Source organism: Aulostomus chinensis, chromosome 20 (assembly GCF_037954235.1).
Source record: "Aulostomus chinensis isolate RoL2024-O1b breed Wild chromosome 20, RoL_Achi_v1.0, whole genome shotgun sequence".
Taxonomy (NCBI): Eukaryota; Metazoa; Chordata; class Actinopteri; order Syngnathiformes; family Aulostomidae; genus Aulostomus; species Aulostomus chinensis.
The window spans coordinates 6,349,153-6,364,756 of record NC_141339.1 but is presented as its reverse complement, the minus strand read 5'-3'; the positions used below and the strand labels follow the sequence as shown (position 1 = coordinate 6,364,756).

Below are 15,604 nucleotides of genomic sequence, written 5' to 3'. Positions count from 1 at the left end.
TTCAGATCGAGGGTCCGGAGGATGGAGTTGAGGCTGCATCTCTACAAGGAAGACTGCCTATTCTGGCCAGAAAGATGAAGACAATGTGTGTCCACATGCTGAAAAAACACCCAGCACCTGAGCTGGTAGAGGATCTGGACTGCTTCACTGGTATGAAACCCACTTCCTATCAGTGCAATATGCAGTTAAGTATGGTATTTGATTAATATATGTGTTGGATTTAAATAACCCTCTGGCACTATCCTAAGGTTTCCCACTACTGGCTGGTCATTCCACCACTTTTAAATCCAGCTGAAACAAAATAAAAAATGTTTCTGTTTTTCTTGGAAACTACCTTTTTTTAAAAAAATGGCAACCTATTGTGATCCAATTTCTCGATAGGCCACACACTCAATTCACTCTGTGCAGAAACATTGCTGATGATTTTAATTGCCCTTTCCCCCTCACTTTGGTAAATCAGATATTTTGGAAAGATTTTTGATCACAAATCACGACTTTACTTTTCATATTATTGAAAATATAATAACACTCTTTGTGTTTTTGTGTTGCTTTTATTACATAAAATGAGCTGTTTCAACTCAGTTGTGAGTTGAACTAAAAATTGAAATCTTATTGGATTCAGTCTGAACTCTTTTTTTTCAAGGAGGATAAGAATGCACATTATTCAAAACCACAGATGCTTTTGCATGACTGTATATTCTTCTTGTCAGGCGAGGTCATCAGCAACCTACGGGACCTGCAAGGCCTCACCATCGACATGTCAGCAGAGAAAGAGAAGCAGAGGGCTGAGGTCAAGCATATCCTGCAGCAGAAGCAGAGAGCTCTGTCTGACCTGTTCAAGATGCTCACAGAAATTGGTGAGTTTTCATCTCCCGTTCACATCTGTCTCTGTACTGTGATCTCAGGAACAAAAAACAGTCTCCTAAACCCTCTTTTCATTTATTTTTTTCACATCAAGGTCTGTCATACCGTAAAGGCCTAACATGGAACAGGACAGCTGACCCAGAGAGAACCCTCTGTATGCATCCTCTGGAGATGAGCACTGCTCTGTCTGCTGTCAGGAACCAGGAGCCAGCCGAGAGCATGTAAACACAACTTTTTCACTTTTTTATTATGCTTTGATTGTATTTATTGTACCACTGGCAGTTGATGTTAGTTTATTTGAAAATTATTTGAAACTGCAATATGTAATGTATTGTATTCTAAAACATTTTAAAATGAACTCAAGTTATAAATATAATCAAGTGAAAAGACGTTTAACCTTCAGACGTCTGGTTGGACCACTTTGGTCATCAAGGGATGCATCTATTCTGGCTTTCGTCTAACATGAAAGGATGAAGAAGAGTGCTGCGCAGAGGCTATATTATGTCGCAAAATTAACACAAAACAGGTGTAATGACAACAGAAAATGTGCAGCCAGTGACAACTCAAACTGGCCTCAAAAACACTCCAAAATGGCTTTGCTGTAGCACTGCTTTTTTGTTTAAGATAGAACTACGTCAGCTCTAATAAAAAACAAACACTAATACAGCATGTAAAGCTTATAAGATTGCAGCTCTTGACAAAGTCTGAGTCTAGGCAGTTCGGTCGAATTTTGTATTTATCAGTGCTCTGCTGTTGAATATTAGTTGGCTTTTTTATGTATAATTAATTATTGTAACTGTCTCTTTGTTTGGTATGTGGGGTTGAAATAAATCACATTTTGACAATTGTAACACAAAGTACATTTAAAGGCACGATTTGTACGTAATCAAACAAGCTAGTGCTTCATATCAGACACTAGGGGGCAGTATAACACCAGAAAGGTTGGGCGTCCACCAGACTGGCTAGCATGTTCCACTGCTCCCTAACACTGCTGCAGTGATTCACTGTCAAAGAGAAATATGTGAGTAGAGCCACAGCTTCTTCATGCTACAGTGACACTGTTGTGATTGCATCAGCTTCTTGAGTTGTTACAAATTATTTCTTCAATGGTGCTGTATGGCTTACATACTGCTATACAAAAATATTGATGGAATTACAGTCTTTCTCTTAAAAATAGTGTTTCCTTAATATACACTACCAGTCAAAAGTTTGGACATACCTTCTCATTTAATGCTTTTTCTTTATTTTCATTCCTATTCACATTGTAGATTCTCACTGAAGACATCAAAACTATGAATGAACACACATGGAATTATGTATTAAACAAAAAAGTGTGAAATAACACACAAAATGTTTTCTTTTTTTTTAATTTTAGATTCTTCAAAATAGCCACCCTTTGCTTTGATTACTGCTTTAGACATTCATGCAAACCGGATGGGATGGTATGACGCTGTAGGATCCTGTGGTAGCCATGTGGTAGCATCTTTCTTCATATATTTCATGTCTTCGATATGTATCTACAATATCGAAAGTAGAGGAAAATAAAGAAAAAAAATTAAATGAGAAGGTGTGTTCAGAGTCTTGACTGGTAGTGTATAATTGTTTTTTTCAATGACTACCTAATTTTTTATTGGGTTTGACATCGTTTTCCTTGGTGGAGGTGGGGGCTGTCAGAATTTCCTCTAGTTTTCAGTTTTTCATGTTTGATAGATTCTTAAACCAAACACAATTTTGTCTATGTTCATGTTACAGGTTGAATACAGAGCTGCTGGCAGCATGGGATGGATGTCAGAAGTACTTCTATCGTTCGTGGGCCAGGAGAACTGCTTTGCAGACAGCCCTCCAACATGCTGCCAAAGTGAGTGGCCAGGAATTAAAATGAAGCACACATTTACTATGTATTTCTGCCTTATAGCTTTAACTAAGTGTGTGTGTGTGTGTGTGTGTGTGTGTGTGTGTGTGTGTGTGTGTGTGTGTGTGTGTGTGTGTGTGTGTGTGTGTGTGTGGTTTGTAGGAGCTGGGTCTGGGGAACATAGAGCGCTGTCGAGGTTTCTCCTCTCACCTGTTCAAGCTACTCCTCGGACAGAGACATCGACTGGCCAAGCTTACTGAACAGTGGGTCCATCTCAGGTCAGTTGACCAAGATTGCTGAGATAATACATTGATTATTTCACAGTCACAAAGATATGAGAGATAGGCTTATCGATGTAACAGAAGATATTAATGGACAGACCTGCAGAAACTCCCTGAGCTACAATTACTGACATGTAGATATTGACGATAAGAAATGTAAATAACACAAGGTTGTTTAAATTATAAAACCATTTAAAATGACATCTGTCTGAAAATGGAAAATAATGTTTGTGCCGTCTGCAGAAATTAAGTTACGGTACAGGACTGATGAAAATAAAACGGTGACATACACATCCAATACTGCATTTGGATGGGTGTTGATCAAAAAAGATTAGGAAAAAAGAAGTGGGGGGGGGGGGTACACATCAAAGAGCTCCCTTTGAAAGACTTTTTTTTAAATCAAGGCTCTTTCTCAAACTACACATCTCAGGGGTGCCTTTTTCCTTGGAGGGCCAAAACTAAAATTTAATGGTGAATCTTAGGTCAAAAGGAAATGCACATTGTGCTGTTAAAATACCTTTTTTTTAGGTATCACTGTGTTTGCCTTTTCAAAATTGACTCTGTGCACAAAGATTCATTCTGCCACCTGACCAAACTATAAAAAAAAAAAAATAAGTGATTCACATTTTTAAAGAACTTTTTACACCACAAAAAAACAGAACTGCATAAAAAGTGACAGCAAGGGTATTTTATGTATGATTATTGAACCTGGTGTTTTCCTTTCTTGTTTTTTATGTCTGCTCAAGCAGCCCTATTCTATACTAACCACTTCACTGTTCTGGTGGTGCACATGCAAACAGAAAAAAAACTTAGATATGTCAGACATGCCTGATTTGGTTCAGAGGGGGCACTCATCTTGTCATACAACTGTAACAACATCTTTAATGTTTCCTCATTTCACCTCCACATACAGGAAGTTGACAAGCAACGTCCAGGATGTCAAGAACCACCTCCGAAACCACAGTGAAGACACAGGGTGTACACTCCCTCCTCAGTCCTCCCTTTGTGATTGGGTCAGCAGAGGGCAGGCTTTGGCTGCTCAGTGCTCCACCCTCCTGCAGCAGCTTACCTGGCTGCTGCAGTGTTGCCCTGAAGATCCCCAGCAAGAGGAGGAAACAAGCAGCTGCAGGCAACACACTTTGATGTGCCCATCTCCATTAGCAGCCCAGCGCCAACCTCCTGGCTGTCTGATGCGCAGGGGGGACACTGCATGGAGCCAGCTAAACCAGCATGTGGTTGCAATGTTGAAGCAGGCCCAAAACCTGAAGAGAGAACTGGACAGTATGGCACAGCAGAGCTCAGAGAGAGTACTTCACACATGGTAAAAACATAATCTCTGGGTTAACCTGAGTGGTAGTTACAAATGACAAGTATAGTCCCAACAACGTGTTTTCAATTTTTGTTTTCCTCAGGAGCTATTTTGTCACATGCTGTGCAGCCTTTGACCAGCTGGCAGCTGTGGTGGCTCAGATGCCAAGCATTGAGCAGCTCTTCATCCCTGCCGTGTGTGTAGGGAGCACAGACTGCCAGCCAGCCATCACCCAGAGCCTGCAGTATGTCAGAGGACAGGTGGAGGCTAACATCACAGAGTTTACCACCTGGAAGAACCAGCTGCTCTCCCTGAGACATCAACAGTCAGGTGGATAAACTGAGCAGCGGTTTTAACAATATTATCTCCTAATATTATTGGCCTATACACAGAACTGAGTATACTAACAGATACAGTCATGTTTGCGGCTTTTTCCAGATAAGGAGTCTGCCTTCTGCTCTGAGTTCTCTGCTGAGATGGAGACTAACATTAACACAGTACTGTGTGCTGTCCAGACACTCGTGAAAAGAAGGGAGAAGGATCAACAAAGTGAGGTCACGACAGGTGGGAAAGACACATTGGAGACCTGAATGAAAAAGCCGATAATGATCTGAATCTGACCCTGTGAATTGCTCCAAAACAATTTAGCTATACAACAAAAATTACAGTGCTCATCTGCCCCATTTAAGTGAGCCAAACATTTGACACCAGAAGACCTGAGCTTGAACCCAGATTAATTTGTGAGATTAGTGTGTTATCCGGCATAATAACTGACTCATCTCACTTTCTGTAAGTAGTCCCAGTGGTGTTATCTGTGGAGTGATAGAAAATGGAACAAATTCAAAACTTATTGCTCACTTCAGTAAGATGATTTACATGCAATATTGGTTCATTCTATTATAGAAGATTACGTGCTGCTCTGTAACTGATGAGGTCAAGTATGTCAGCAGCAACCCTAACTAAATCCATCATAAACAAACATCAGCATACTGCTGGTTCTTGCTTGTAGTTCTGATGCTTAGCACATAAACCTGACTGTTTCTTTGACCCCAGTCATCCAATAGATGTTTTAATCCACAGTGTTTCTGATCATTGTGTGAAAATTGACATGCCAGTTTTCTATGAAGAAAAATAAGATTCTTGTCTCCAGTCCCTCTGGCCATGATTATCTTGTGGGGTCAATGGGTAAATTTTGGGGGCTTCTGGTGTTGTTAACAGTTGTGCACTTCCATCTCTGTTTGCCAGTTATAGTCAACAATTAGCTGATATGAGTGTCATGTTTTCTCTGACTGCATGAATGGTTGTCTACATGGTGTTATTTCAGCTCCAGAGAGTGCTAAAGAGGAGGATGACGAGTCTGTGGAGGACCTGCTGAAGCCAGGGCATCTGACCTGTCTCCTGGAGGACGAGCTGGCAGCTGAGGTGGAGGTTCTGCGTGTGGGAGACGTGAACGACAGGCTGGAGAGGCTGCTGAGCTGCTTGAAAACACATAGAGATTCCTGTCAGCCACAGCAGCTCCAGGTCCAGCTGAATTTATAAATACATTCTGTTCATTTCTGTATACAGGCATACTGTGCCCTTAAAATAAAATTATGTTTCATCTAAAATCATAGTCATGTCAACAGACCAGCTTTAAAATAAATAAAAATCATTGGTTATGTTGCATGATCATGCACTTCCGTCAGTGACTGTATTATACTTGTGTTTCTGTGTGAATGTGTGTGTGTGTGTTCAGGAGGTGAACAGGGTGTGCAGGATGCTGGTGCGTCTGGAACCTCTACTGGGGATTTACTCTGACCTGGTGCGCTATTATTTGGCCATGTCTCTGGGAGCCCACAGGAGCACTGGGAAACTGCTGTCTGTCCTGGCCAACATCTTTACTGAGCTTGCGCAGAAGGTACTCAAACAAAATTCAAGTATATTTTAACATTTTGAAATCTTCAAAAAATGTAACAACTGTATGGTATTCATAACAAAAGGCATACAAAAATCTTTTGGTGAAGATGTCAGTGACATTGTGTTTATACTTAATGGAGCGTTAATATGGTCTGTAAAAAAACAGAATTTTAAAATACCAATTTCCAGGCCTGAAAAGGAATTTGAAAAATAAAGCAAGAAATTTTGGAAAAGTCATGAAAGTTTGCTTCACAAATACCTAAACATTACAGTGTATGTGGTTTGACAGAAAAACTATCTTTTGGCAAAAAATATTATTGAATTTATACATGTTACACATTGTATCAGCTTGTCATTAATTAGTTAAATGTACATTGGTAAATTTTGACATGGGTTTCCATTTATCTTTCCTGTGAAAACTGACATTTCAGAGAATGTATAGCCATGAAAAATTTCCACAAATGTGTAATTCATGAGATTATATTGGTAAAAATGTGTCTGAACCCTGTAAATGAAATTTCCATAGGTGATTTCACAGAAACGCTAATGACGAGTGATCTTGGCAACAGTCAGGATTTTAAAATGGATGTATTTATTTACCAACCAAATACGAAGCACTTTGTGAAGTTATTAAAAGTCACAGATTATAACAGTAGGATTGATTATGTTAGGACCATGAATGCCTATTAAACTTCATGAAAATCCATAAGGTGGAAAAGATATTTCTTTCTGCTAAAAGTCAGACAACAAGTGAGTGACACATTTAGCATGACTAGAAATCATAATATAGTCAGCACAGTGGTAAGTCAGTGTTTCTAGATGAGGTTTTGTTGTCCTGAATACTCTTGTTCTCCTTCTCAGGGTTTCTGCTTACCTCAAGAACTGATGGCTGGTGGAGATAGTGAGGGCACCACAGAGTTTCACGACTACGAGGGCGGTGGTATAGGAGAGGGCGAGGGCACAAAAGATGTCAGCGACAAGATCGAGAATGAAGATCAGGTGATGGAATAGCTTCAGTTTTGTTACTACAGGTTTATCCTTTTCCCTAGAAACAGTTGTTTGTCAAAGAGGCCTGCATGTTATGTGTCTTGAATGCATCTCTGCCTTGTGACTGCAGGTGGAGGACACCCACCAGGAGGGCCAAGAAAAGGAAGAGCAGCAGGAAGATAGGAATATCAAGGCAGAAGACAATGCTATTGAGATGTCAGAAGACTTTGATGGACAAATGCATGATGGGGATGAGAATGAGCAAGGTAGCTAGATTTGAGAACATGTAGGGCACAATGCTTGATATAGTTAGTGCATCGACTATACTGTTTCACTAATTGAATCTTCCTCCCACGAATATTTGCAGGTGAGGATGAGTCAGATAAAGAGAATGAGGAGGAGTTGGACAAGAAAATGGGTGACCTGGGGGAAGGACAAACAGATACTCTTGATGAGAGAATGTGGGGGGACAACGAGGAGGATGAAGATGAGGAAGGAAGTGACAAGGAGGAAGAGTCTGGCCAGGGCATGGACCAGGTACATAATCATTATAACCCATAGCATAATTCAACGCATAATCAGCCAAAAGTCCGCACATATATGTGGGGGCCGCATTTTTTCAAAGACGCCGCGTAAATCGCCGATATCCACGCAAAATGTGCAAAATATGCGGGGCTTGCATGATTTCGTAATCCCCACATTTTCGTTGCAAAAACGTCACACGTATTTAAAAAAAAAAATGTAAAAATGTGTTTGCTTCACACAAGCGGAGCCAATTTTCTCCTGTTGCCTTGGGAATGTTGTGAGGTGACGTCATGAGAAATCTGTAAACCCCACAAAGAAGACACGATGAAGTCCGCAAATCAGTTTTATTTACCAACAAAAATAAGCTTGGAACTTGTTTGATTTGTCAAGGTTTTGTAAGTTTGAGCCATGTGATTATTTAGGTCTGAAATAAAACAAGATGAGAACTTTCTTATGACCAGCACTTTCTGTGATGCAGTATGTTAGCTTATCATAGGAAGTCATTAGAAATGACTCTTTACATTAAAGTTGTAGCTTAGTGAGAACAGAGTGTTAGGGGAATCACTTTCTTTTCTTATTCATCAAACTGCAGTATTTTCAAATTCCGGCCATTTTAACGAATTCCCACAATTTCATCACATAAAATGGCATAAATATCCCGCATATTCCTTCACATTTTTTAAGAAGACGGGCTGCATAATCAAGGATCTTTGCCTGCAATAATCACAAAAATCTCTGTTATCCTTAAAAAATAGGTCCCAAGTACATTTAGTTTTTTTTTGTATGACTCACTCATTTCCCAAAACAACTGGTCATTGTAGGGTTAGGCAAATTATTTGAACCAGTTACTCGAATAAGAACAAATGGTGCATTTGGTGCTCTAGTGAGTAATTGAGGTAACATCAACAGTGTGTGCTGGATTAGTCGAAATAAATTACATTGTGTGTTTATGGTAATAAGCGAACACCTTGTGGCTCACCGAGATTTTTAATAACATCGGAGCTCAATGGTAAAAACGGCAAAAATATTTCAGGCTTTGCATGCAGACCAAATAGTGGTCATTACACTTTGGTTTTGAAAATAATCCTCTAAATTAGGAAGACAGTTCTCAAACCAAATGTAGCATGTTAACATGTTGATGATTGGATGAAAAAAATTGCTTCATCCGTGTTTCCATTTTACAGTCATTTGTGTGTATGGATTTGTTTAGGGTGAATCTGAATTGGTTGCCAAAGATGACAACTTGGATGCTGCAGACCCCAGCAAAGACAAGAAAAACCAGGACAAAGATGAACAGATGGACATGGATGAGAACGAGAAAATCAATGAACAGGGAGATGAGGTAAATATTTCAAGAATGAAAATGGCCTCTGATATTGTTTCCTGAACACACTTGGATGAGTCATTAGCCATTGTCACTTCTATTTTGGTTATTTTAGATGTTGTCTTACCTCCCAAAATCAATATTTGAGATTTCAAAGTTTGGATAGGTCTCCTCTTATGACTTTGTTTTTCTAAACTGATCCCCGCTCTCTTTGTCGACCAGAGAGAGTTTGATGAGAATGAAGTGGACCCCTACCATGGCCAGCAGGACAAGAGACCTGAGCCTGAGACCATGGACCTGCCTGAGGATCTTAACCTAGACCAGGATGAGGCGGGTGACAATGAGGAGGACAAGGGTAACGGTAAGGCTTGATAAACGAATGCAAAGCTTTTGATTAATAATACAAATCTTGTAACATGAGGTGATAGATTAAAGAGTGCAGAACAGGCACATATTGAATGATAATCCAGCATTGCTCTTGAATCATTCTCTGTACTAAGAGTGTTGGTTGTTTTAATGTTGCGGCTGTTCAGTGTATATTTACATTAATTGTAAAGAAAATGTATTCATAGTAAGTTTTAGTAACTGATAAACTGGTATATAAACGAAAAAATTTAGGAGCTTAAAGTAAAGGTTTTCCATATGGTAGAAACAATTTTTTGAATATATATATATATTTTTTAAATAAATTTAAAGATAAGGCCTCCTGATGTCAAGTGTAAAGGTAATACAGATAATGATCTGTTGGTGATTGACGAAGCATTTATATGTGAGTGAGAGCTCAGCTCAGAGTTGTGCTTTTTGCTATTCAGAGGAGAATCCATTTGACATTGATGAGAAAGACATGGCCACAGATGAAAAGGACAGTGGCCAGAAAGATGAGGAGGAGGAGGGAGCAGAGCAGATGGAGGAGGATCAGTGTGACCAACCAGGAGAAGATAATGGTCAAGAGCAGGAGCCCAAGACTGAGGAAGGAGATGAGGAGGGAGGAGTAGATCAAAGAGAAGGAGATGAAGGCCCAGCTGAGAAAGATGAAGTGGAGGAGGAGGAAAAGGAGGAGCAAAGACAAGACGCCGGACAAGACGAGGGGAGGGATGACAAAGGACAAAAACCAAAGGTGTGTATTACCCTTTTCACACTGAAAAACGCATGTCAACGCAGGTTTTTGGACCCGCGTTTGCTCAGCATCAGGGCGCATTCAAGCTTCAAGCAGACGCAGGTCTGAACTCCCACTGTGAGGGCTGCATGCCTGTGTTTTTCTCTCTCGTACGTCATCGCGCTGACGTCATCATTTCACATAAACGTGCGCAGGAACACTGATAGGTAAACAAACAACAATATGGACATCGTCGAGTCAAACGTTAGCGTTATCATTGCATGCATTGCGATGTTGTCTCTTTTGCAAAGCATACAAACTCGGCACAGATTGGAAAATGTCCGAGCGCGAATGCAGCGAAGGAGGATGGAGGTTTTGGCTAGTCTGGAAGGAAGCCGAAGAAGTGTTACGCCCCAGTTTAGGGGTTCTGGAGCGTAACGTGAATTGGACCCATCTTCCCCGTGTCCCAAGTAGCCACAACTAACGATTTTTTGCTGAACACAAATAACGAAGGTGATTCATTCACAAATTGTCTATTTACAATATATACAAGGGTAATAACGAAAAGCGAGCACTAGGGCTTCGGGGTGGACCTAGGCTGAAAACAACAAACAAAAGGAGTCTTATCTATAAACAAAATACCTTACCTACCCGTGAACTCAAACAAAATACAGTCTTCTTACCTTTCTCTAACTAACCAAAAAAACAGGAGAAAACCGGTTAAAACAAAAAGGCAGTCCACCCTTACTGCTCATACACACACAAGAGCACAATCTACTAATATTTTGTGACTCATCACACAAAACGTGGCCAGTTGGAAGATGAGGAGGATAGGTGAAGTGTCTGCCTGCTGTCTCTCTCTCTGCCGTATGAGCCATCTTGCGTTGCTTATACTTAGCTGGCTCTGATTGGCTCTGACCTCCAGCCTATCATGGCCCAGGTTTGGCACTTGTCCACCAATCTTGTTTCTGGGATGGCACATCTTCATCTGTATACAGAGACACACGCACACATACACACCCACTCCACACTCATAACAGAAGCTATAGGCGAAGCCTGACAGGCGGCACAGTGCCAAAATCAGGATGGGACAGGAAGGTCGCATGAAACCTGAGATGACGCGGGTTGCCTTTTTAACACTGCAGGCGAGCCGAGCCCAGCCAAGTCGAGCCGCTAAACACCCGGGTCGCTTGGCGAGTCGGTCAACGCGGGTCAAAATGCCGAGTTCACCCTTTCAGAGGGCCCAAAAACATGTGTTGACCTGCTTTTTTTGGTGCAGTGTGAAAGGGGCTTATGGTAACAAACATTGCACTATGAGCCACACGCAGTGTTGTTGAGCATTTTAACTTTTGTGACTTGTCACATACACAGGATGAAGAGGCTGAAGATAAGGATGAGGAGGTGCCTGAGGCAGCTGAGAGGAAGGAGCATGATACGGCTGGTCAAACTGGAGAGCAGAACATCCAGAGTGATACAGCTGTGGAGTTGGCAGGAGATGCCTCAGAGAAAGATCAAGCAAAGGAGGTGCACTTCATATTCACTCAGTCAGGAGATCAGCTTATGCGTAATAATTTTCTCAGGTAGCCTTTTGGACAAAGCCTGGTAAATGTTACAGGAAGCAAGATGGGGCTCTTATATCTATTAGGCTGGGTAGGAAATCTGTACTAACTAGCCCATATGTAGTGCAGTGTGTGAGGTGTCTTAAAAGTTGCCTGTAGATGGCATCTGTCTCTTCCTCCCCAGACAGGTTTAGTTTCTTGTGAGCATCAGATAGTTTTTGGTGAGGCAAGGCAAGGCAAGGCAATTTTATTTGTATAGCCCGTTTTCACAAACAGTTCTTCTCAAAGGGCCTCACATGGCATCATAACAACATCCTCTGCCCTTAGACCCTCACATTGACTGAGGAAAAACTCCATAGAAAACCCTTTTAACAGGGAAAAATCTGAGAAACCTCAGGGTGAGCAACAGAGGAGGGACCCCTCACCCAGGAGGGACAGACGTGCAGTAGATGTTGTTACAGACAAGAAAACAGTTTACAATGCAAAATGTGGGAAACACGGAAATGTTAATAACAGCTGAAGAAGGAAGCTTCTGGAAGGGGAGGCAGGGAGAGCAAGCCAGCTTGATGGGGGACTGGATGGCAGACTGGTTCATGGAAGGGGAGTGCAGGCCGGTGTAACAGTAGGGAATAAGGGGGGGGGGGGGGGGGGCGATGCAGGCGGCGGTTGGGGCTCTGGTGGATCTGTGGAAACACAGAGAGACTGCGAGACACCAAGGCCAAACTACAAAGTGCAACAAGTAGTGGTAATGACAGTTCCAAAAATGTGCAGGGAGGAGAGAGGGGGAGAGGAGAGGAGAGGAGAGGAGAGGGGGGAAGAGCTCCATGTAACCTGATGTGTCCCCCAGCAGTCTAAGCCTATAGCAGCATAGCTATCAATGGTTCAGCGCTACCTGAACCAGTCCTAACTGAAGGCTCTGTCATAGAGGAAAGTCTTAAGCCTGGACTTAAACGTAGTTAAAGTGTCTGCCTCTCTGACCCATGGAGAGAGCTGGTTCCATAGTAGAGGAGCCCGGTAACTAAAGACTCTACCTCCCAGTCTGTTTTTATTAATACTGGGAATCACTAAAAGACCTGCATTCTGGGAGCGGAGTGCTCTGGTGGGACAGTAGGGACTAATGAGCTCTTTCAAATAGGATGGAGCTTTATCATTGAGAGCCTTATAAGTCAGCAGAAGGATTTTGAAGTCGATTCTCGATCCTACAGGAAGCCAGTGGAGCGAAGCTAAAGTGGGAGAGATGTGTTCTCTCTTCTTAACTCCCGTCAAAACCCTCGCTGCAGCGTTCTGGACCAGCTGGAGACTCTTTAGGGAGTATTTAGGATATCCTGACAGGAGAGAGTTGCAGTAGTCCAGCCGAGAAGTGATAAATGCATGCACCAGTTTCTCAGCATCACTCTGGGAAAGGATATTCCTAATCTTAGCGATACTTCGCAGATGGAAGAAGGCGGTCCTAGTCACATGCTTTATGTGGGAGCTGAAGGAAAGGTCCTGGTCAAAAATGACCCCAAGGTTCCTTGCAGTTGTACTCGGAGTTAGGGTGATGCCATCTAGAGTAGAGATCCGATTCAAGAGTGTGTCCCTGAGGTGTTTAGGTCCAAAAATGATTACCTCAGTTTTATCTGAATTTAGCATTAAGAAGTTAGAAGACATCCAGGATTTAATGTCTTTCAGGCAGTCTTGCAGATTAGTAAACTGGCTTGTGTCGTCTGGCTCCATCGACAAGTAAAGTTGTGTGTCATCTGCATAACAGTGGAAGTTGATCGAGTGCTTCCGGATTATGTCACCTAATGGGAGCATGTAAAGAGAGAAGAGAATCGGTCCTAAAACTGAACCCTGTGGTACACCATATGTAACTCTGCTGTACTCTGAATAGTCATTATTAACATGAACAAACTGAAACCTGTCAGATAAGTAGGACTTAAACCATTTTAGGGCAGTTCCTTTAATCCCAATGTCATGGTCTAGTCTCTGTAGCAGGATGCTGTGGTCGATGGTGTCAAATGCAGCACTGAGGTCCAAAAGGACAAGCACAGAGACAAGACCCCTGTCTGAAGCTATAAAAAGATCATTAGAGACTCTGACCAGTGCTGTTTCAGTGCTATGGTGTTCCCTGAATCCAGATTGGAAGGCTTCAAAGAGCTCGTTGCTGTGCAGATGTTCATGTAGCTGCTCCAGGACAACCTTCTCAAGGATCTTAGAGATGTAGGGGAGGTTGGATATTGGCCTATAGTTGGCTAACACATCTGGGTCAAGAGAAGGTTTTTTAAGTAAAGGGTTGATGACAGCCACCTTAAAGGCCTGTGGCACATAACCTGTGACTAAGGAAAGATTAATTTGATTTAATATAGAAGTGTTGACTAGAGGGAAGGCATCCTTAAGGAGGCTTGTTGGGATGGGATCCAGCAGACAAGTGGCTGACTTGGAGGAACCGACTGCAGAAGTTAATTCTGACAGGTCGATGGGGGAGAAGCTGTCCAAGTATGCACCAAGTCTGGGAGGTGCTTCTATGGGGACTGTAGTCTGTCCTCCATTACTGGCAATCTTCGTTCTAATATTCACAATCTTTTCAGTAAAGAAAGAAAGGAAGTCGTTACTGAGCGTGGGAAAAAAACTTTTTTTTAACATCCATTTGCACTTATGGACCTGGTAGGTTCAAATGATAAAGTTTGGACATTTTACTTAGGAAAGGATATAATCGAACACATTTCCATTTTTTTCCTATTTTTTAGGAGCACGGGAGTGGAGCAGCTGATGCTAGCCAGTCAGAAGGCCACCAGTCAAAGCTGACTGCAAGGATGGCTTCACAGACGCAGACTCAGAGCAAGACTCAAGTAGGGAAAAACATACACACTCTTTTACATCTTGCTAGTCCTTATTTTTGATGAACCAGTCAAATTACAGTTTTCTCATCTATTGAATTTGTTTTTGTGACTTTTAAATGTGTTCCAGAGCTTTAAGAGAAAACCTGGTCAAGCAGACAATGAGCGATCAGTGGGTGACTACAACGAGCAAATCACCAAGCGTCTGCGTACAGTGGAGAGCTCTAAGGATCACACTGAAGACAGCAGGCAAGGGGACACCCAGCAGGAGTCAGACCTGTTCGAGCACATCAAACAGGGAGAGAAGGCTTACGACACTCAGACATACGGTGAGTAATAAACACACCATGGAAAGGGAGTTCTTTCAACAAATGTAATATTTGTCAATGTTGCTGCTTCCAGATGTTGCGAGTGCTGAGCAGCAGAAAGCAGCAGGGCCTCAGCCGCACCAGGAAGAAGATGAGAATGATGAGGATGTTGAAATGGAAACGGAGGACCAGGAGGAAGACCTTCAAGCTGCTGTGCTTCAGGAGCTGAAACCTGAGCAGCTTGACTCCACCAAAGCCTTCCAGAAAGGTGCCACTTTATCACCCTGTCCTTCTGATTGACTTCTAGATGGCTTCAGCTATAAATACTGGAGTTAATATTGCCTAAATTCAACTGTGAATGGACATTTTCTGTCTTCTCATTTCTTCTTATGCAGGTTTAGACAGTGGAGAGATGGAGCTTCAAAGCAAGGGTGAGGAGGAGGAAGAGGAGCGATGGAAGGACAGTCAACATCCCAGGGATAAAGAACAACTTGAGAGAAGCTCAGAATCCACGATTCATACTGTTCCTGAGTTGGTTATGGACATCATGCAGGTACTTGTTCAGAACCACACCCTAATTCTACCATGTTGAGATGCCTCTCATAACATCTTAGTTGTGTGATGAATGATGTTTCATTGTCATAAATCCATCTGCATGTTCTGATAACACAGTGATGAATGTTGTTTTAATTCAGCCAGTGTCTCTCAAAATCTTGTATTCCACTGCAGTTGTTTTTGTTGTTAATAAAGTGACTTTGTTGTAACAGATGAGATGATCTCCCAT

The 15,604-nt window shown here is 42.0% G+C and overlaps 1 protein-coding gene across 1 annotated transcript in view; it reads left to right on the top strand.

Moving 5' to 3' along the window:
• The window catches only part of mdn1 (midasin AAA ATPase 1), a 73,094-nt gene that overhangs the window by 52,714 nt on the left and 4,776 nt on the right, over positions 1 to 15,604 (top strand). The window contains exons 74-94 of the mRNA XM_086188864.1: positions 6 to 150; positions 711 to 857; positions 959 to 1,085; positions 2,617 to 2,722; positions 2,879 to 2,994; positions 3,911 to 4,318; positions 4,410 to 4,636; positions 4,745 to 4,870; positions 5,631 to 5,827; positions 6,042 to 6,203; positions 7,064 to 7,201; positions 7,320 to 7,455; positions 7,557 to 7,726; positions 8,925 to 9,056; positions 9,261 to 9,399; positions 9,851 to 10,155; positions 11,506 to 11,658; positions 14,423 to 14,524; positions 14,643 to 14,841; positions 14,915 to 15,088; positions 15,216 to 15,373. Coding sequence (XP_086044990.1) covers positions 6 to 150; positions 711 to 857; positions 959 to 1,085; positions 2,617 to 2,722; positions 2,879 to 2,994; positions 3,911 to 4,318; positions 4,410 to 4,636; positions 4,745 to 4,870; positions 5,631 to 5,827; positions 6,042 to 6,203; positions 7,064 to 7,201; positions 7,320 to 7,455; positions 7,557 to 7,726; positions 8,925 to 9,056; positions 9,261 to 9,399; positions 9,851 to 10,155; positions 11,506 to 11,658; positions 14,423 to 14,524; positions 14,643 to 14,841; positions 14,915 to 15,088; positions 15,216 to 15,373 — 3,567 coding nt within the window. The remainder of the gene's footprint in view (positions 1 to 5; positions 151 to 710; positions 858 to 958; positions 1,086 to 2,616; positions 2,723 to 2,878; positions 2,995 to 3,910; positions 4,319 to 4,409; positions 4,637 to 4,744; positions 4,871 to 5,630; positions 5,828 to 6,041; positions 6,204 to 7,063; positions 7,202 to 7,319; positions 7,456 to 7,556; positions 7,727 to 8,924; positions 9,057 to 9,260; positions 9,400 to 9,850; positions 10,156 to 11,505; positions 11,659 to 14,422; positions 14,525 to 14,642; positions 14,842 to 14,914; positions 15,089 to 15,215; positions 15,374 to 15,604) is intronic.